General features: G+C 40.4%; 1 protein-coding gene and 1 long non-coding RNA gene across 12 annotated transcripts in view; one reads left to right on the top strand and one right to left on the bottom strand.

The window, feature by feature from the left end:
• Positions 1–823, bottom strand: part of MCPH1 (microcephalin 1) — a 73204-nt gene extending 72381 nt beyond the window's left edge. For all 11 annotated transcript variants that reach the window (XR_007902865.1, XR_007902866.1, XR_007902867.1 and 8 more), the window contains exon 1: positions 540–823. Coding sequence is in view for 6 of the 11 variants with exons in the window: in XM_051778101.1 (XP_051634061.1) it covers positions 540–558 (19 nt within the window). In the remaining 5 variants the exon portion in view is untranslated. The remainder of the gene's footprint in view (positions 1–539) is intronic.
• A 100-nt stretch (positions 824–923) lies between these two features.
• LOC127466838 (uncharacterized) lies at positions 924–14552 on the top strand. Its single transcript, XR_007902881.1, has 3 exons — positions 924–2381; positions 11108–11247; positions 14451–14552. It is a non-coding gene; the product is annotated as an uncharacterized LOC127466838 (long non-coding RNA).
• Positions 14553–22741: the final 8189 nt, after the last annotated feature.

Here is a 22741-nt window from a genome sequence, read left to right as displayed (position 1 = left end):
ATGAAGAAGCGCTTTTTTCAACTAAAAGAGCTCTGAAATCTGAAAACGCCAACTTATGCTTAGAAGGTCTCAGAGAAGGCGGTGATCGCTGAGTTGCCATTAGAGGGTAACTTGGCGAGGCAGAAATTTGGAGAGATGCAGAAGGAAGCCAGGACTGACCGGAGCAGGAAGAGCGGATGGCGGCTCCGAGCCGTGCAGTACCGGGAGCCACCCCAGCGGGGCAGCCCGAGCGAGGCGGGTCCGGCCCGTCCCGGCACCTCACACTCACGCCGGGCCTGCTGACACGGCCCGCCTGCCCCGGAACGGCCGGGCCCCGCCGCCGGGCCCGGGCGGGTTTGCGGCGAGCCAGAGCGACCTGAGGGGGAGCCCTGTCCCCCCGCCACGGCCGGCCGCGACTGCAGCCTCTCACCCGCCCGGCCCGGCCACTTCCCGCCGGCTGCCCAGCCGGAAGGTGCCGGGGCAAGGGCCGCAAGGGGAAGGAGAACGGGACAGTGAGGCCCGCGCCAGGAGAAGCCCCCGCGGGGCGGACGGGCCGGTACCTGTCAGAACGGGCTCCATTGGCGCCACAACCCGGGAGGCTCCGACGCCCGCCACCGTTCAAACCCGCCCCGCGCCGGCCCCGCCGCGCCTGCGCTCTGCGCGGGGCCGTGCCGGGCGCGGAGGGGACCCGGCGGGCAGGGCCTGTGGAGGGGCTGGAGCGACCGGCGGCCGTGACGTGTCCACACAGGTCTGGGGTGCAAAGTGGTGCGTGCTCCACGCGGTCCTGCTCACAAACAGGTGTGTGCTCTGCCCAGCTCCGGCCCTGCCCTGCGCCGGCGGAGGTTCGTGACAGCGAATGCTGCTGGAAACTGTGCTACAGAGTCACAGAATCACTTAGGTTGGAAATGACCTCTGAGATCATCAAGTCCAACCTATAACCAAACACCACGGTGTCAACTAGACCACCAGGGACGGTGACTTCACCAACGCCGTGGGCAGCCCATTCCATTATCTAATCATTAATTCTGGGAAGAAATTCTTCTGCATGCCCAACCTAAACCTCCCCAGGCGCAGCTTAAGCCTATGTTATATTGTCCTGTCACTAGTTGCCTGGGAGAAGAGACTGCCACCCAGCTAGCTACAACCTCCTTTCAGGTTGCTATAGAGAGCAGTGAAACCCCCTCTGAGCCTCCTCTTCTCCAGCCTAAACAACCCCAGCTCCCTCAGCTGCTCCTTATGTGACTTGTGCTTCAGACCCTTCACCAGCTCTGTTGCCCTTGTCTGGACATGCACCAGCGCAATGTCATTCCTGAATTGAGGGTCCTAGAACTGAAGACAGAACTCAGGGCGTGGCCCCATCAGTACCATTACAAAGGAAGAATCATTTCCTTCTTCCTGCTGGCCACACTATTTCTCTGCAGGTTTGGGATGCCAGGATGTTCTGACAACCAAACATTAAGTGAATTTTCTGTGTTGCCATTCACCATGAGGAGTCCTCAGGAAGAATTTTAGTTTCTAGAAAGGTGCATCAGAGTACCAGTAGCCTCTCAACTCTCTGGTGGCGCAAACTGCAGTGTCTGAAGTGAAAAAGCCAGCAAAACAGGGATTAGCAAAGAGCACTATGAGACGGTATTTATGAAAGCTTACAAAATTGCTTGACAGCAACTGTACTATTAACTATAGTTAGTGCACCGTAGCGGGAACTGGCTTTGGTGCTAGAAGGCTAAAGTGTAGTAAATGTGATACCAGAGGGAAATTAGAGAAAAACTGATGGTTTCCCCAGGAAAAATGATAAAATGTATAAAAATTAATAGAATTAGTGAGTATAAAGAGATTTGCCATGAGAAAGAAGGAGTACATCAAGGAAAATGATGCTGCACAGCTTCATTATGCAACTCATACAGCTCAGGGGTTGCTGTATGGCTGGACAAATATGGTTGTCCTGAAATCTTCAATGTGCGAACCTCATTTCATCATCTGAAAAATAATGTAGCAGATATGGAAAAACAAGAGAGATGCAAAACAAGGATACTGAGTGATTTCCTTAGCAGAAATCACTATTCAGACAAAAACTTGTCAGCTTGGAAAAGGAATGGTGGAAGCTGGATGTGCTAGAGGCCCTTAAAATCATAAACATATGCCGAAGGTGGACCTGGAGCGGTGCATTCCCGGCGAGGGATAGCTAGCACCAAAAGACTGGCAGATGGCATCTTCTTGGAAGAGATATTTCCACATTGTGCTTCATCAGGCTGTGGAAGTGTGTTCAGAATGCTAGTAAACCACATGGTTTCTAGAAGCATATTCAGCAAATTCATGAAATCCATTTTAAGACTATAAAAAGTGTACAAAGCCATCTTTCCCTCAGTAAAGCCCTGAATTGTGTATTGCTGGACTCTGAGAAGGTACAGTGAATACTTTGGTGTTTTCCTTTCTTTTGTTCTTTGTTTCAGTAATTTCCCACTGAAGAGACAGTGCTGACTTAAAATACCTTTGGGTCCATTATGTCCATTCTTACTTTCATGGACAGACTCAAAATCTTGACCCTTAGGAGTCTTCCAAGCAGATGGCTGTACCAATTTAAGATATCTTAATTTATTATATAATATTTTAGTATTGATTCAGTTTGTTTAATTTCCAGGGCATTGATATGGCACTAGATCTATGGCATATGTTGAGAACAAGTTCTTGAGTGCTTCATCTGCTAAACCTGTGATAGACTTCCTTTCAGTTTCGTGTTCACTATGTATATAAAGTGACCAGTCAATCTACATGTATATATGTTTGTTTGCATTTACCTATCTTTTGCATTTCTGTCAGTATGTTACACAGTATTTTGCTAGGCAAGAATGTAATATTTTTACCAAGGTACTCAACCGTGCCTCAAGGAAAAGGGAGTCTAGTCTTAATACAGTGTCTATGAACATTAATCTGAAGGCAATTTCAGAAGTGGAGGTAGGGGAGATTTAAATGTACACTGCAAACCCTTAGTAAAAAATCCACAGGCTGTGTCTGAGCCCTTATGTAAAAGGTAGTAGCAGGGGCTGTGTTTGAGCCCTTATGTAAAAGATAGTAGCAGGTTTTGAGATGCTAAAGGGAAATATACTGAATTGTAAAATTATTTCCGTGTGCTCTGATTCTACACTGGTAGAGAAAATGAAGAATAGTAGTTGCAAGAAGATGTTATAATTCATTATCGGAGCAGATTAGGACTACTCATGAGAACACTGGGTTTGGAATGCCCACCTTTTTTATTGCAGAAACAAATACATACAATGCCAAAAATATCCTACAAATTTACAGTTTTGTCCTAAACTGTTGACATTTTGACCTCAGAGTTACTTCAGGTTTTACAAGAACTCAGTTATCAGATGGTGACTACCCTTCAGAATTCCATGGGTAGTTAATAGCTGTCTGTTCTTGCGCCAGTGTTGTCTTGCTGTCAGTTCCTCCTTAGCATTTATAATCCTGTAGTACTTACAGAAAGCAGCAATATATTTTTACAGCTGCTGTTTTGTCAGCTTGAATACATCAGGCTGTTTTAGCTTTCATGCCATAACGAACTCCTGAAAATGACAACAAATCGAGCTTACTTACATTAAGTAAGTGCCATCTTAATAGGCTTGTTGTTTGGGTTGATGACATGCAATTTCATGGTGTCTATAAAGCTAGGAATGTAACATCAACTATTAGATTGACATGATTTCTGCACATTCTGTTACTAGGACATACAGGTTATAGAATGCAGCACTGGCAAGAAGGAGTTTTACAGGTAAATAATCTTGAGAAAGGAAGGAACAGTGAAAGTTACATTTCAACTGACCTCCTAATCAAAAAGAATTAATAGTCCCAAAAAAGTAAAAGTCCTATGAATACTGAAATGTTTGTCAGGCATCCAAAGAATTTGAAAAACTAAAAAAACCCCAACAATGCAAGTAATTTTCCAAAACTAGGTAAAATATGAAAAAGATCTGTATTCTCAAGTCTTTTCTTTGCTAATTCAAGAGTCCTTCTCAGCCAGCTCTTAAATGATTGATATAAATTGGAAGGGACCTTTGGGATTCTATTTTGTAAGGCTATATCACAGAGACAAGGTTCATTTCTCAGACACAGAGTTCAGATGGCGGGCTATGTATTACTTACTCCCTAAGACATGACATTAAGTGTATGAAAGATACCTAGAACAAATAAGGAGGTTTGCTATTATTAAGTGGAGTCTAATTTTGTGTATTGATTATTGGGTGGTATTTGTTTGTTTCTTTGGTTGGTTGGCTTTGTGTTTCCAATTTGGGCAAACAACAGCTTTAACCTTTTGTATTTTTTTTTGACAATCTTAAATTTCCAAGTGTAAGTTATGTCCCAGATAAACAACTGTGGTGCACTACTTCCTATAAATCAGTAAATCCCACTCAGTCAATTTGTTTCTTTAATACCTGAACACTTGTGTAACAGTTGCAGTTATCATCTCTAAATGCTACTTGACCACTACAGATGTAGAGGCAGGAAGAAGTGCTTGGAGGAGGTACCAACTTGCATGGTCCTTTCATGGAGAAAGCTCCAGAAAGCAGCTGTGAGTGTCCACATCCACTATCATTGTCTCCTCTGAAAAAGTAGACTCCTCATTTTCTCAGTGAGCCCAACAGTTCTTGTCTGTTCCTGTTTCAGTTTGAATTTTGATTTGTTAAGTAGCACACAAAATTGTACAGTGTATCTGTTGTGTACTATGCCATTCACACTGGACTGCTAGACACACTTTACATAATTCACCCTATGATCTTTTTCTCGGAACCACATAATTATTCTGTGATAGACTTATATTTCCAACTCATGAGTTATGGCATCGTAACTGCTTGTTTATTAGTTTTCAATTTCATTGCATTCCAATATGTGAGCTCATCCAATTGTTTTTGTATTCCGGTCTGCCTCTGTTTTAATAAAGCCTCCGTTCAGGCCATCTGCAGATTTCATTAGTACACACTTTTTTATTTCCAAACTCATAATTAAAATAGTAAGTAAGATGAAATCTTAACTGTATCTAGCTGGAGCTATGACTGGGTCTTAACTGCACCTTCAGGATCTCCATTAGAATATTCTTTAGTTCTCCCTCTCCTGTGATCTATCTTATGCCTATTTACTTTCCCCATTTAGGACTTGAACAAACCCCCTTCTTCTTCTTCTTCATATGTAGTAGTAACGTAACATATATCAGGTGGCTTATTAAAGGAACTTAGATTTAATCTTTGTTACCTCCGTCTAGAAAACAGTTTTCTTATGAAAAAGTGGTATATGCTAGCATGATCTCAGGAATCCTGATTTATGCAACTGACAGGTTTTTTCCCTTCCCTGTGCCATATGGTGCCCCTAAATGCCTTTTCCTTTCTCCTATCCTAGTTGGTATAAGTCAGCAAAATTGTTCCTGACCAGTTAGCACTAGGAACACATCTTTGGGCCCAGAAATGGCCACTTCCAGCTGATTAGACTTTTGATGATGCATAGTAGAATTACAGACCAGGAAGCCAGCTGAAAGTGGTGCTAATATAGGTCAAAATTGGGACTATACTAGTGAAATAAACTCTCATGTTGCCATTTTTCATACCACATAGTGATCTGACATACAGGCTGGCAATAGCTTGTGCTGAACTGCCGTAAGTAAGATACAGGAGTCACGCCTCAGTAGCCTTAGAGGCATTCTAGTCTCTTTGCTTCTCCATAAGAAGAAAGCCTCCTGAGATTGCCAACAGTGGCTTGTTTGTTTTCCTGTTTTCCTCCTTTGACCGATGTTTGAAAACATGTTTCAACTTACCACTTCTGTTTTCCAGGGTAGTTTAATCTAAATAGACAAGAGGAAATTCTTATCTCGTATTTTCCCTGTTTGTTTTAATATATATTATGTAGACTATTAGTATATATTAGTAAAACAAAGAAATATTACTCACACTTACATTGTGAGTAATATTGGGAAAAAACAGTTACGTATGCTTGTCAGATGGATGTGTATTTATCACTGTCAAAAAACCTTTACTGCTGCTCTCATTTCTTATTTATGTTTCATGGAACAAGGAAAAAATTTTGAGGGACATTTATTGGCTGTTGTGAAGGAAGTATAATATTATTGATCATGTAGTCTTACAAAATTGTTGAATGTTCTCATCAATGAGATGATTTTGTTCATTTTCCAATGTGATATTCATGATTAAGAAAATGACATGAAGTAAGTAAGTATGAAACCTTCAGGAAATGAAAAAGCAGTTAATATTTTCTTCTTTCAGCTGAGGCGGTAACACCAATTTTATTTTTTCTTTCTACCCTGTAATTTAAGAAATCACTGTTTTTAAATCCATAGCTAATGTGCTGACACAACACAGCTTTATTTTGAGTTTGTGAAACACTGATAATAGGATAGAGACTAATCCTTGTGGAGTTTTATCTCTCCCAGTAAGACAATGTCTTTGACACACTATGACTCCTACTATGATGGCCTACTGTGGAATAAAAACACAGCACCATGCTGAAAAGTAACAGCCCATCATGTAGCTGAGAGCATGACTCAACAACATGCTAATAAGCAGGTGTCTGTGTTGTTCATGCTGGCATGGAAAGCTTATGCATTTGCCCTCTGAACAGTTTTCACTGCCTTCAGTTCAGGCTATGACTGCAGCTGTGAAGGGGTGGGAAAGACAGTTTATCTGACCTCTGTACTGAAATTCTGTGCTGAAGCTTTGTGATTTTCCCAAGCAATGTAGAACTGGACTGCTGAACACGGGCTGCTTGCTTGTCATACATTTCTGTGGAGATGGAGATCCAGACTATGGAAGACAGAATTAACGACAAATATCCAAAATGCTTCATGATCCTATTGTCTCTTGGCTAAGCAGCCCAAATGGTACTGTTTAGAAGCACGGTCCTGTTGCATATGTTCAGGCAAGTCTTGGTTGTATAGGTGAGACCAATTTAAGTGATTTCCGTCCTCTGCTGTGAGCTCCACAGCTTTTGTGAGTTTCTGGAAAAGTGTTCCAGAGGGTGAATTTGGAGTTCAGGCTGTGAACTAAAGCAGAAAAGGTGCTGATTCAGATCTGCTACAGCTGACTCAGCTGCTGAAGCAGTGCACACAGCAAAGAGAACAATATTAAGTGTGAACTTATATCTCCCTGACACAAATGACCAAAGCTCATTTGAAGGCATCTGAAGTGCATTACTTGCCAGCTAGATCTTCTGACTTGTATTAAGGATGGAGTGGTACACACAGGAAAGGAGCCTTCTGTTTCCGTCTCTTTGGGAATAGACAGCAAAACAAGGACTATTACTATACTTGTATTATACTTTGCCCATATCCCATCAGCAGAGCTTGTTTCCCAAGTTAAGTAGGATATAGTAGAGTTCGGGTTCAGAGAAGTGTGACTGGTGTGAGTAGAGGTATGTGATAGATTCCATATAGTTTAGTGGGCCTCAAAATGGCCTGAAAAACAGCCAAGTGGGAGTGATTGGGGATGTGGGTGTGTAAAAAGGAGTGACCTGGAGAATGATATTGGGGAGAGGCTGTTCACTCTCTCTTCCCAATGAAGAAGAGTTTAGTAGAAGGCATATTCAAAACAAAAAGAAAATGTGAGGTTTTTTTCCACACAAGAGGAACTTAAACTGTGGAACGCCTGGCAGCTGGTTGTTGTGGCTGACAGAAGTGATCACAATTCAAGTGGGTTACTAGATACTTCACAGTTATGCTTAGTTCGGGAAATCCTAAAACCATAAGTAGGTTGAGACTCTATCTGAGATATGTTACCAGATTAGGTAAACTCTGGCTGAGAATATATATTTTTATGTTTCTAAAGTTCCAACTTGTGAGAGCCTTGATACTGTAAGAAAGGAATCGATTAAGTTTGTGAATGATTCCAGCTGGGGGGTAGTGTCAGTACTCCTGACAGTGTTTAAGGCTGCCATTCAAATGGACCTGAATGGGCCAATAGGAACCTCATTAAATTCAACAATGATATATCCAAAGTCCTAGATCTGGACAAGAAGGATACCTGATAATAATAAAGTGTGGTTTGGGTTCTTCCTGTACAAGAAGGACATGGGGAGATTGGAGTAAGTTCAGTTAAGGACCATCAGGATGGCTGGAATATGTGGCCTTCGAGGAGAGACTGAGGGGGTGGAACAGGTTGCGCAGAGGGGTTGTGGTATATCCATTCTTGGAAGTTTTCAAGAGCCAAATGCACAAAGATCCAAGCAAATATTATTTGAGTTCAGTGTTGCATCTGACTAGACAAACTCCCAAGATCCCTTGCCACTGGATATACCCTTTAATTCTATGAATTTTCAGCCAGATTAACTCTCTGATCTAGGTCAGCGCATGACTTCTGAGCAACAGTGTCTGTGTGAAGCAGGGGACAGGGCCACGTTATCAAAGGAGGAGCTGAAGCTCGTCTGACTTGTGCTGTGGATCAGGACAGTGTTCTAAAGGTGGAAAAAACCACTTGCAACAACACTACCTGCAACCTGATCTTGTAGAGAACAAGTCTGCTGCCTTCCTTGGACCTGAGTAAAGGTGCGATGAGATCTGTTATTGATTTTTCATGTAGGAAACAGTGAAGTTCCAACAAGAAGTCCAAGGGCAATCAGGAGAGACTTCAGGGCCTTGGGACAACTGATTAAGGGATCAGAAGCACAAGTAGTGTTCTCTGTCCGTCCAGTTGCAGGAAATGATGAGGGAAGAAACTGGAAGAGCCAACATGTCAGTAAGCTGGCTCTGAGCCTGGTGTACCTGACAGAATTTTGGGTTTTTTGATCATGGGTCGGTCTACGTGGCACCAAGCCTGTTGGCAACAGATGGGTTACACCTGTCTCAAAGGGGAAAATGATCTTTGCATAGGAGTTAGCAGAGCCAATTGAACCAGGCTCCCTACAGATAAGTCTGAGGGTGATATGCCAATGTTTGAGGGATGGTCTGCTAGCGATGGTGTTCAGTACATGGACCACATTTGAAATGTCCTCATACAAATGTGTACAGCCTGAGGAATAAGAAAGAAGAGCTAGAAGCTTTGACCTTGTCTCAGAGCTATGACATCATTGGCTGGAGCAAAACCTGGTGGAATGAGCTCCATGACTGTGATGGACAGGATGATTAGGCAGGGCAAACAATTCCAAAATATCAGAAGTCAAACAAGTGGTACAGAAGACTGGCTTGGATGAGCAGGGATTTTCTTCTAAAACTTAGGCAGAGGAGAAAAGTATATGGACATTGGAGACAAGGACAAGCAACATGGTAGGAGTATGGAGATTCTGTTCACCACTGTAGGGAGAAAATTCTCGTGGCCAAAACTTGATTAGATTTGTGAAGCACAACAGAAAGGGCTTTTTAACATATGTTAACAAAAAGAGAATCAGAAGATGTGTTGGTCTGTTGCTTTAATAGGGACACAGATAAAGTGGAGATGTTTAATGCCTATTTTGCCTCTGTTTTCAACACTGATGATGGTCCCTGGAACCCCTGGAGCTCCGTGTTGGAAGGGCATGACTGGTGGATGATGAACTCCCAGCCAATGATGAACTTGTTTGAGACTTCCTGCTCCAGCTGGATATGCAGAGATCTATGAAGCCTGATGGGATTCATCCCAGAGTACTGAAAGAGCTGGTTGATGTCACTGTAGGACCTCTCTCTTTTATTTTTCAATAAACTTGGGAGTCTGGAGAGGTCGCAGTCAACTGGAAGCTTTTCAAAAAGGGCAAGAAGGAAGAGTCTGGTAATTACAGGCCTGTCAGCCTCACTTCAGAGTCTGGTAAAATTATAGAGAAGGTTATTCTGGGAGTTATTGAAAAGCACTTCAGAGACAATACAGTCATTGGCCACAGCCAGCACAGGTTCATGAGGGGAAAGACCAACTTAATTTCCTTTTATGACAAGGTCATCCATCTAGTTGACCCAGGGAAGCCAGTAGATATGGTGGTTTGAGATTTTAGCAAGGCTTTTGATACATCTCTCACAGTGTCCTTCTGAATACAATGTCCAGCATAGAGCATAGTAGTCCATAATAGGTTAGGTAAGCAATTGGCTCATGAGTCAACATGAAAGTTGTAGTAAATGGGGTTACATCAGTCCCACAGCCAGTCACCAGTGGGGTTCTTCAGGGGTCAATTTTAGGGACAGTGCTCTTTAATGTTTTTATAAATAATCTGGATGCATGAATCAAATGTACATTAAGTTTGACAACTATACTAAATTAGAAGGAGCTGTGGTGTCCCTCAGGGGTGTGGAGAGTAGCCCAGAGTAAAGAGATCTGGGGATTTGGTTTGATGGCAAGTTGAATATGAGTCAGCAGTGCCCTGGCAGCCAAAAGGGCCAACTGTGTCCTGGGTTGCATCAAGCGCAGCATTGCCAGACGGTCAAGGGTGGTCATTTTCCTTCTCAATGCTGCAAATGTGTAGCCTCCACACTATTGTGTGCAGTTTTGGGTGCCTCGATATAAGAAGGACATAAAAGTATTAGAGAGTGTCCAGACAAGGGTGACCAGCATGCTGAAAGATCTTGAGGGCAAGACTTAGGAGAAGCAGGTCACTTGGCTTGTTTGGCCTGGAGAAGAGAAAGCTGAGAGGTGACTTCATGGCAGTCTACAACTTTGTCAAGGCAGCCAGCAGAGAGGGAGATGCTCATCTCTCTGCTGACCAGAGATAGGACACAAGGAAATGGAATGAAGCTGTGTCAGGAGGAGTTCAGATTGGAATTAGGAAAAGGTTCTTCATGGAGGGATTGATTGGTCACTGGAACAGCCTTTCCCGAGGGAAGTGGTCACAGCACTGAGCCTGTTCAAGGAGTGACTGGTTGATGCTCTTAGTCGTATGGTTCAGTTTTAGGTAGTCCTGTGAGGAGCGGGGAGTTGCATGCAGTGATCCTTATGGGTCCTTTCCAATTTGGGATATTCTATAATTCTGTGAATACTTTACCATTGGAAATGGTGTCTTCCAGGATGCTATAAAGTACTTAGTTTTTAGTGCAATATTTATAAAAATTACTGGATAGAGTCACCTGGAGTTCTCATTATTTCATAATTTTTTGTGCTGTATTTTCTAATAAAATTATTGATCTGGAAAATTGGTTTGTTTGTTTGTTTTAATTCTGCTTGTCGGTTTCCCCCTGTAGGTGCAGAGACCTTTGGAAGAAATGGTGAGAAGGGAGAGGGTAACACCTGCTCAAAGAAACTTTTGCTGCCCCGAAAAGGCTTTAACGTGGGAAAGAATTCATTCTCATGCAGGATGCTGTGTATCTTTGTCTGCCGAGAGGTAACTCCCTTGCTACAAGTGATAACATTCTCACAGACATGCCTAGGGGCCCCTGCAGGGGGGCCAGGCAGGCCGTAGAGCACAGGGGGAGAACACAGCCTTGGGTTTTATTGCACATACAAAAGGTGGTGTTATAAAAGCACCAAAGTGGGTTTCCACTTTCACCTTTTGTCTTTTCGGCCACAGCCTGGTGCCTGGGGTTACCTGTGTGCATATCAAGCCTTACACTCCTCTCCTTTTCCAATGTGTTTCAACAACATCTAGACTAAGACCTGCAAAAAAGTTTTTCGCATGCCTCTAGCTCTGCTTAGCTAATCTGTAATCACAGTAAATCGAAGAAGTGGAAGAAGTGTAGCAGAGCTAAGTGTAACTCTCAGTGCTGCTACACATGAAAGTAGATTGTCATCATCATGGCTAGGCTTTGCGAACGAAGATTTGGGAAGGGCTCTACCCACGTTTGTTGCAAGCACGTTGGTGGCTAAAAAGACCGATACGAGACAGGCACGTCTGGCTGCAAAAGGGACAGCAGAAAGACTCCTTAGGTGGTATATTCTGCAAGGCACGATTCTTTCTGCATTGCCTTTTCTCCTCGAGAGTGATCCTGCGTGCTTTCTCAAAAGCATCAGCAGCGTTATAGATGGTGTGTCTCCAGACCTCCTGACTGGAGGCCAGAGTACACCAGTTATGGTGATCAATATGGCCAAGGCTGAGATGTTGTTTCAGGGTGTAGGCAAGCAGCAAAGGAACAAATGACAAATGTTAGATAAACATCCATTTATGTTCAAGTAGAGTAAACCCATTTTGATTTCTTTGATTGCTCACCATATGTTTTTGGTAATCAGGGATGAAACTAATCTTTTATGCAATTCTAGTGAAGCCAGTAGTTAATATGGTCCATCTAATATTAAATGGAATAAAATTTAGGAATGGATTATAAGGAAGAAGTTAAATGGCAGATGGGAGACTTGAGAGTGCTAAAGATTAACCCATTTGCATTTCAGTTGTTTGAAGTTGGATTCTAATTTCTCTTTCATCAAGGCAGAGATAGAATATATTTGGATCATCACAATACGGTGAAACCTATCAGAAGAGTAAGCAACTCTGTCAGAATAACAAAACAAGATAAAAGGGTGCTCTGCAGTTGGGTGAGCTACAGATACAGAGATCACTTAGTAGGGATTTGCAATATGAACTGGATTTGTTATGCAATAACCCAGTGGATGTGAAAATTTAAAGTGACATATAGATCTGCTGGAAAAGCTGTAGAGATCCACAGACTGGAAAATACTGAAACCCACAGACAGATAACAGACCTGTTATTTGACATTTATAAGACATCTTAAAGTTTTAGATCAAAGATTGTTTTGTACTGTGCTGGTTTAAAGGTAAACCAGCAGGGGAAATGAACTCAACTCAAAGGAGAGATTATAAGTCAGAATAACAATTTAATAAAATAATACAATAAGTACGATTATACAGACAAACAATTGGTTTTAACCCACAAAACACAAATGCATAACCCAGCACCCTGGGGCATGAACAGAGTGGTGTTCTTTGGGCCCCCTGAGTCCAAAGTAAAGGGAGAGGGGAAAAACCTGTTGGTGAGAGTGCTGTTGCAGTCTGGTCAAGAGTGGTGATTGCAGTCCGGTTGAGGGTGGTGGTTACAGTCTGGTTGAAGAGTGGTGGTTGCAGTCCAGTTGAGAGTGGTGGTCTCAGTCTGGTTGAGAGTGGTGATCTGCAGTTTGTTTGAGAGTGGTGGTCTGCAGTCTTCCTCTGGATCCCACAAGTGGTTAAAAAAGTTCCAAGACTCCAAGGTTATATATTCTCCAGTTCAGGCAGGAATGCCCAGCACTTCCCTCAGGGTGGGGAGCTCCACAAAGGGTGTGAGGACAAGAGCATCCTCCTATCTCACAGGCCTCTTAACACCTAGTTTATAGCCTGAGAAGTCAGGCTCTGTGGGCAGATGGTGTAAATGGTTCATTGATAACAGTTTCTGAGAAATGGCATGGAAGGCTATAGAATACACAGTTTTGGGTTACACCCACGCAGTGATGAACTGGTCCCAGCCGTTCTAACTAGGACATGTACAAAGTCCAAGAATGGGATTATCTTGAGGTGGTTATCTAACTACTTTAGCTTCTGTATTCTTTCAGATAATGCAGTTCTGATATAGTGCAACACAAAGCTAGACACTATATGAACTAAGAGATTATTTTGTTCTTGCTGTATTATGTTAATTTGCCATATGTATATTACATTTCCATATGCTTGTTGATAAAGTTGATAAAAAACCTATTCTTTCGTGAAGCCTAGCAGCTCTACATAACATTTCCAAAACTGATTTCTGTTCATCTAGTTGAAGTTTTCACATCAGTTTTTGTTGGCTGGAAATTAGGGCCCGAGACTCACAAGCATATGACTAGCTGTAAAAACACTTTTGGCATGAGTAGTAGGCTCCAGACCAATGATTAGCCTTTTTATGATAATTTTGGGTGCCTAACTTTAAGTGTGGCTACGATACAGAACATTTTTGTTGGTAAAGTATGGATCTATAGAGCAGTCATTATAGAACACATCTGTTAATTTGTGGCACAGCACCTTGTTCAATAGCTGCCAAAAAGAAACTGCTCTTACCTAGGAGCAAGTGAATGATTGATTACTCTTTCTCACTGACCCTCGAGAAAATGTTTGCAAGAGGCAAAGTATGTACATGAGTTGTTACAGCCGAATGACAAATTCATTGCTTGCTTATGGCCTATGTTAACTTCTTTTATCTCGGTAAGTTGCTGATAGTCTTAGAAAATATCATCTGCCTCTGAAACAAGACTTGTAGGGAAGTTTGGATTGAACATCTCAAACTGTTAATTGGTTTGGGAAAATGAGACCTACACCTAACATTTTCAAAAATGGCAAAACATTGGGGCGAAGAAATAGCTTGTTGCACTCTCATGTAGGACTTGCAGATAGTAGCAAAATTGTGTCAGACAAAAAGGAAGTTAATATATTACTAGGAAAAAAGTTGCTTCACTATACTTGCTTGAATAAAAAGTACTATATAAAGTCTCAAATGGGATTGTAAAAGGATTCCTGCTCTAGGAATATAGTCAGTGATGTGGAATTCATCTGCTTTGCCTTCCGGTTGGAACAAGGAGTTCTTACTGGTAATGTATTGGATTATAAAAAGGATTTTAATATCTCTTAAGGCTGAGGAAGAGACAAAGTGTTCTTACAGAAAGAAACTTCAGGAGTGGTAAAGCTCAGGAAAAACAATAGGATGAGTGAGGTCAGAGTGAAGTCTATGTCTTTTTCACTTCATATAAGGGAAACACTTTGAATCCTGTATGTGTATGTCTTATTAGAAGCATGGAAAAAATATTACTGGGATGATATATGCTTCTTTCCAGCAGTTTAACAAGTCTACTACAAATTAGACTCATCATAATTCTCAGTATAATAAATGTCAAGGGCATTTTGAATTTCACAACACTACTAAGGATAACATTTGCCTCCCATTGTTTTAAATGCACAGACCTTAAGTATTTGGGCACACAGTTTTCATGCAGTACATCTGTGATAAAATATCTTCAAAGGTGAAACAGGCTTAAAAAATTATCCCTTCTGTACACACACGGCAATGCCATTGTTGTTTTCTGTCCCCTCTTAGTGGCAGTAAGCTGTCAGATTTTCATGATGCATAGTTGGCTGCATTCAGGTTAATGGGTCTTCTCCTCCAAGACCCGTTTTTTTGAACAATGTTGCTTCATTTTAGTAATCTGATTGAGAAAAATAGGTGGGGCCCAAAGGAACTCTTGAGGATGAGAAACTTCTTAAGCATGCTTCCTTGTTAAAGACAGCATATTATCAATTTCAGCCTCATTTTTGACAGCGATGTTATCCATGGCTTCTCTTCTTTGCATTTTCCAGTGATAATCCTTGCTTTTTCTGGAGTAAGACCCTATGTTGTATGAGAAAAGAATTCATTAATATCTGGCCTCAGAGAGTTAAAGGAAATCATGTCCAAGTCCAAGACTTGTCTGTGGTCGTAACATCAGGATCACTACACCCTGACTATGAAGCCAGGCTATGGTATGTATTGCTGCAAAAGTTATGTTTGATTGCTGAACATCGGAAATGTACGTATTTGATGGGGAGGGGGCAGGGTGGAGCAAGAATGAAGAAAAAAACTTCTATTTGCTAGTAAACAAGCATATAGAGTTTTAGAAAATTGGGTTGTGTCCATCACATCACAAGAAAGAAGCACTGCAGAAGACGATCTTTACATGAATCAAGGCTGATCAATGCTTCTGGTTACAAAGAGAAAATCAGAAACATAATTAAACTGAAATGTTGCAGGGAAAGCAGTTTCTTCATTTTTAAAAACTATTCTTACATCACTTTTCAATCTCAGCTGAATTTCAAAAGTCACCTAAAAACTAAAAAGGAAACACAGCTAGCAATTTTTGTAGTAGTTTTATTTTACATCATAGGAACGTTGCTCTTGCTCTCTTGATCTGAAAGTAGGCTATCTGACCAACAGAGATAAACACATTATTTATTAAATTCAAGGCTGTGGCAGGATAGACTCACCCTGATAAGACCTATAATCCAATCAGGCAATCATGCAAGCCATCATGAAGGATCACCTGCTGGAACCAGGTGTTGTCTTGGTGTTAATTACACTAAAACCATCCTAGTTCACCAGACTTCAAATCAGATAAGCTGATAGCTGGCCTGTGAATGTGTGACTAGCAGTCAATCACTTTATACTATAAAAGCTCAGTCCTCTCTCATGCAGTCAGGTTCTTCTGACATTTCTTGGGGTGTATGTGTGGAGATTCCTCCCTTGGCTGGGGATGCCCTCCAAGGATATTCCTCGAGGCTGAGTGAAAGAAATCTCCCCACGAGTGTTGGTATGGGTGAGTTACATGAGATCTCTACTTAATAGTTATTTCTTTTTGCTAGCTTCAATATAATTGTTTCAATAATTGCTTTGTTACAGTGTACTGTACTACTTTATGCTATATTATACTCTACTAGTAGATTTATAGTGTTCATGTTGTGTAGTAAATAATTCTGATTAAGATCTTTTGTCTGTTCACCTGTTTGTTAATTTGTCATAATAGATAATTCATTTATATATTTAGCTATGTTCATTAAAACCTGTGGGGCAAAGTGGTTTAATCATACCTCTATAATTCCTTAAATTTAAACCATTAACACAGTCCAAGGCTGAGATAGGATTCAGCTGCACCTAAGCCCTTCTCTGAGAAGGGGTTTAGAAAGCAAGAGAGTCCTTTCTGTATCTCGAGACTCTCTGGCAAGGCTTTGCTTTGTAATAATTTTCTCTAAACCTTCCACTCCCACACATGACAAAGGGTAACCAAAGTGTTTCTAGATAATGACCAAAGGGTTTCATTTCTGAATATAAACAGATACAGAAAAAGTAGCATGGAGTTCATGTAAATGTTTTTACGTTTTAATGTGAGAAACCTGCAATGATATATTTTCAAGCTGTCGGGAGAGGCTTCTGTTTTCATAGTCTGATTTAATCCTTCCTACTTCTCTGAAGCATAGGAATGCTGTAAGAATTAATTAGTTAGGGTTTGTTCCTTGCTTTTTTCCTAGGTGCCCTTATGTCCTGTAATATGCAGCAGAAACATTTCAACTCAAGTTTCATTGTTTCAAGAGGCTGTAATTTATTGCAATAAAATGGTGCAGCTCTGCTGTTTTGACCTGGAGGTCAGTCTGAGTGTGGAGTAAACAGGATGGAGTTGTACATATTTTTAATGAGAGAGCTTTACTCTCTCATTTACAGTTTCAGTGAAATGAGAGGAGTAGCAGGGAAGGAACACGGCTGAGGTCCAGGTAAGATTGCTAGGAAGGGAGCAGGTCTTTGACAATGACATTTGACTACTACACTGCTTGGCAAACATTAAAAAAAGAAAAATCTTTAGGGAAAAAGTAATGTTACTAGAATCATCAGCCATATAATTCACTTACTGAATTGGCCAACCACATTTACAAAGCAAAACCACTGCTTATTGACTGCATGAGTTCTCATAGAATCATAGAATGGCCTTGGTTGGAAGGGACCTTAAAGATCATCTAGTTCCAAACCCCCTCTGTGGGCAGGGACACCTTCCACTAGATCAGGTTCATCAGAGTTCCATCCAGCCTGGCTTAAATGCCTATTAAACAAAGGAGATAAAATAGGACTATTTATAGTAATGGAAATGAAAAGTATTAAACTGTGTGTGCTAGTATTGCCAGGAACCAGCAATCATGCCCTGGATGCTTCCTGCCCACCAGCAACACCACCTCTCTCTCTCACCTGAAAAGAGGTCAGTCTCTGCTCACAGTAATGTATACCTTAGGTCTAAACTGAATCTGTCCTTAAACAAACATTGTAGCTGTAAACTGTAAGTAAGTAGGGATTTGTACAAACAATAAAAAAACCCCATCCAAACTCAGAAATCTACCAAAAATTTTAGTGTTGCTCCCTGACACAGTAGACTATCCTCCACTGCCAGAATGTTGAGTGTACTTTCCTTTTACGCACTGTCATAACACAGCCCTTACTGCTGTTTTGACCTCACCATTGTCCTGCCTTTTCCCTCTTGAAAAACAAATGGAAAAAAAAAAAGCGTGGAAACTTCACTTTGGACCTGGAACAGCAGCTGCAGAAATGCCAGTATCTGCAGAAATGCCAGCAGCTGACTGGGGCATTAGAAGAGGAAGATGTGGGAGTGAGGAGGTCAGTTCTAGAGCATTCAGCCTTCTTGCCCAGGCTGTTTCTGTGGACTCAAGAGAAAATAGCAGCTTGCAGCTGTCCACATCATGTGAACAAAAAGTGAGACGCTTGTGGTGAGTGTATCCACTTGTGGTGAGTGTATCTGTAGTTAGGTAGAAAACTGTAGCCCTAGGCATAGCTCAACACTATGGGACAGTTCTAATCTTTCACTATGAATAAAGACTGGAAGTGAAACAAAGTGGGACATTACCATGCTGGATTTTGCTTCTGTCTAGACAGAGTTCTCTTGGGGTTTAGACTCTTTCTCAACTTTCCCCAGTTTCACAAATAACCTCTTTTTTTACATACTGACACAATGTGGTCAGCATGGCTGGTGAAAGACAGGAGCATCTGGGACAGTAAAGTGAATCAACTATTCTGTGAGGTATAGAGAAAAAGGGGTCTCAAAAAGCAATAGGAAGGCCCTTCTGCACATTACAGATATCTGTGAAAGAGATCCCTTGTAAAAGGACACCTCACTCCATAGGGTTAAGTCAGGACTTGCTTCATGGATGCAGAAAGCACATAGTGATCTGGAGCACCATGGCTGGGCTGGTCATCAAGAGCAAGTGTTGGCTAACATTCTAGGTCTTCCCAACAAGCAGAGCATCGTAACCATTTTTGGTTTTATTTAGATGGTCTCTGTTCCTACAGAGATTGTTTGTTATGATATATGACTTTGCTGGGTATGTTCCAGCTGTTATCTTGGAGACTTGCCAGTGACTGTTTTAATATTCTGACACACTGTTCCACTTCCAGTGAGGATGGCAGACTGATATAGATATTGAAGTATTTCCTCTGTTTATTTTTCTGGCTCTTTTTAACTTATTCAGGGTTACCAAACTTTGATTTAAGAAACATAGTAGGTGTTGGCACAATGGTCCTAATACAATTCTATAGAATGTATTGGGTATTTTAACTTTTCTATATGTGAAATTATTAACTCTTCTATATTTGTGTTTATTTTTATGTGATTTGTTTATTTATTTTAATTTATACTTATCTGACAGGTCAGGATAATTTTCAGGATCCAGATTATGAAAGTTCAGCAGATTTCCAGGAGCCAAATAGAAAATAAGATGCCATCTGCTGTTTTAAGGCATTTTTTTCTGTCAGATTCTGCAATTTCTCTAGCTTTCTGGTTCCTGGAGAAACAAAGCCAACAGAGCACTACTATTAGCACTAGATCATGAAAATATATTTTGATGATTTTAGCTTTACATTTTCTTTTCCAGTATTAGAATGCTTCAACTCATTTCATATTAAATCTGACCTCATTAGGAATCATGGGAAGCTGCGTCTAACAGTTCTTTCAAATAATTGAATTTGTAGCATCCGTCTGTTTCCCAGGGTGCCAACTTCTAAAAATGAATTATGTAGTAGGATGAGACAAACTTCTGCTTTGAGTGAGGTAGAGTGTTGTTTGTCTTTGTGCTTTTCCTTGCTTCCCATAGCAACTCCCTCATTAAGTCTATTCTCCACCTTTGGTTTACTTGTATGCTGCTGTCTCCAAGAATAGGGGATTTTGTTCATCCCAGTCCAGTGATTGAGCCTGTTTAGTTTGCAACTTAAAATTTTTTTCTAAAAGCCAAGGGCAAAGAAATAGGCCTGTTACAAGAGTAAGTTTTTCTTCTGTGTATTACAGTCTTTCTGGATTTATTAAATTGATGTCTAGAATATAGTGTAGATCTCTAAGTGCCTTCGGGTATTCAACCTTAGAAGGTTTTTAAGTGTGAAGATAATTTGCACTTGGGAAACTGTAAAAATGATACAATGACCTTCTTAGTTCTCCTGCCTGACACTTTTATAGGGAGGCTTATATAGATCTCTTTAAGTATTAGGTTTTTACCAAGTACTTATTTTCTTATGGTGCTAATACATATACTGCATGGAAGCATGCTGACAAACAATAGAATTCATAGGTAAAATTATCCATTTTGAATTTTTAGTGGATAGTCTGAAGTATTAGTCTGCAGGTGAGCTGATTACAGCAAAGATCCTGACTCTGCATTTTCTTGCAGTCTGAATAAAATATTTCTGCTCTATTCGATAAGGAGAATGCTGCTGAAATTGGGACTAAAAATCCTCATTGTGTTCCCCCAAACACAATGTGTGTTCCTATAAAAAATAGTACAGTTAAAAGCAAAAAAGCTAAACCCCCTGAGTGATAGGTGGGTTTACTTTAGGAAAGGCTGAAGAGCAGTAGGTGTGTATCCTGCATTAGCAAACCATATCTTATTGATCTGCTACTTTCCCCTTTGCTGAGGACTTTGACAGAGACTGTGCTAGCAGGTCTCAGACATCTCTGAGAACAGGGCAAAGGAATTCCTGAGGTCATTCCTACTGATGCACAATGCTGAAGTGTCCTCTGTCTAATCACCAAATCCTACTTGCAAACACACAGGATAGAGCCAAGCAAATGAAATGTTCTTAGTTGTTTGAATATCTTGCATTTATGTAGAAATAAATATTAAACAGGACAAAGGGAGTTCATGCTTAAATATACCTAAAGTAATTATGATTTTTAAAAATCTTATTGTTAATAAAAATGTTTGAAAAGTATACTTTCAAAACCAGTACATACTTCTAAAGAAAAGGGCAGCAGCTTTGGTATAGAAACAACTAGGTGGTGCTCCTCTGCTTTGGAAATTGTCAGAGCCTCAAGACAAGTGAATTAGAGAAGCAAGATATGATCTCTAGAAAAAAAATATGTAATCAGAATCATGCTGTTCCTAATGTTTGTTACAGATGCATAGAAACACTTGTAGAATAACAGTTAAGCTTGTAATTTAAGAAAGATTGAACGATTGCTTTCCAAAACATTACAGCCTTTTCTTATTGTAAATCAAATGCTTAGTAGGGTATATATATCCACACAGATATGATTTGTAACATAAATATGATACATAGAATACATACAGTAGCATTCCTTTTAAAAAACATTAAAACATCTAAAAATTATTTACTCTTAAGAGATTTTAGCAAATTAATTATGCTACATTTTAAAAACAATCCTTGTTGTAATGACAGCCACAAAGAGAGGAAAAGTTCTAGAACAGTGACAATAACTGAATGAAGACCAAAGGCTAAACTATCTTTGAGTGAAATGCCATATTTGAAAGGATGCCATTAACTTGGCAGTCACAGCTGCAATTTAAAATTATGTAACTTCAGGCATCTCCTAAAGTGCTAGGACATTGTTGGATGAGAAAACAGATTTTTCTAATAATTAATAATAATTTACTTTGTGCTCCTGATCACATGCTATATATAGTCCATGTTATGACTTGGGAGGTTGTGCTTACTCTCAGATTTTGCTAGGTCTGGTATTTAGTGGCAAGATTAACAGCCAAGATAAAAACCTATGGGCCAGGATAATTAAACAGACTGATGGAAGCCAATAGATGTGACCAGAGGTTCACATTATTTCTTAGTAATGAATAAACCACATTTTCTTTTACGCAGTAGAAAAATAATAAAGTCTTTTGAAGGAAATCTTAAAGAGAAATTTGCAAACCACTTCTCATCTTTTTTTTTTTTTTTTCCGGAAAGCTGAAATGTTTTGAACAAGTGAATGGAAGTTAATATGTCAGTGTAGATATCTTAGGGCATGTAGAAAATTATGGTAATGTGCTTCATTTATGAGGTATTGCCTCTTTCTCCTTTCACTCATATATATGAAAATAATTTAGTTTGTATAAATTTTATAGCACTGAAAATTGCCTTATCTTCTTCATGTTTTACCACTTACTTATATACCAATAATAAAATATATAGTTCCTGAAAATACTTTGAAGTATCATACATTTTATCTATTTATATTCTTGTAATATGAACCAGCATTGCCACTTTTATGCTCTGGCATCATTTAATGTGCACATTTCTGTTGAACTTGTTATTTATCATGCTGAAAGATAAATACATCCCCAGTATAAAACACAAAAAAGACAAAATGCTACTGTATTGCTGCATGTGCTTGAGAAGTGTGTTATTTTCCAATGGAAAAGTGTAGCTTTGTATAATTTTACTAAAAGCAGAAGATGGAGAATATTTTAAGCTGCTACTAAGGCTGTTTCCTGTTTTTACTGATGACTATGTCAAGTAATCATGTCCATAAACAGGCCAAACTCAAATTAAAACCTTTTCCTTAGTGACCCCAGAGTATTTGGCTAATAGGTATTTGTGATTAAGTAGTACATTAAGTTTTTCTAGCTGTACTGGTCATTTATCACTGCCAGATGTAGAGAATAAGGTGAACTTCAATTTTGGAGACCACTATCTTGGTATTGGGGTCCAGCATTTTCTTACAAATTGAGAATCTGAGATATTATGCTTAGAGCTTTGAAATTAGCACATAAAGAATGGGCATGCTTTCTCTTGACACTTGACTGCATTATCTGCTGATCAAATGACTTCTTTATGAAGTAGTTAATTGAATAACTAAGAGACTTTTCAACTGACCAGGTAGTTTTTATGCAAAACACTTCCACTGCCTTTTCATGGTGATAGGATGCACCAGGGCATTATCCAGCTGCCCTCCTCACACCAAACTTTGCCATACTCTCTATTCCACTTGTAATCTTCTGGTGCAGTCCGACCCTATCTTTTTCCCCATTTCTTTGCTTAGTCTCAAGTCTGTCTTTGCTTCTCATTAGTCTTGCTGTTCTTCCTCTGCCTGCATTCCTACAGCCATGGCACAGTAAG

Source organism: Manacus candei, unplaced genomic scaffold (genome assembly GCF_025592945.1).
Source record: "Manacus candei isolate 608988 ecotype Guabito, Panama unplaced genomic scaffold, ASM2559294v1 h1tg000011l, whole genome shotgun sequence".
In the NCBI taxonomy this organism is placed as follows: Eukaryota; Metazoa; Chordata; class Aves; order Passeriformes; family Pipridae; genus Manacus; species Manacus candei.
The sequence above is the reverse complement of the archived record's forward strand: the minus strand, read 5'-3'. Positions and strand labels throughout refer to the sequence as shown.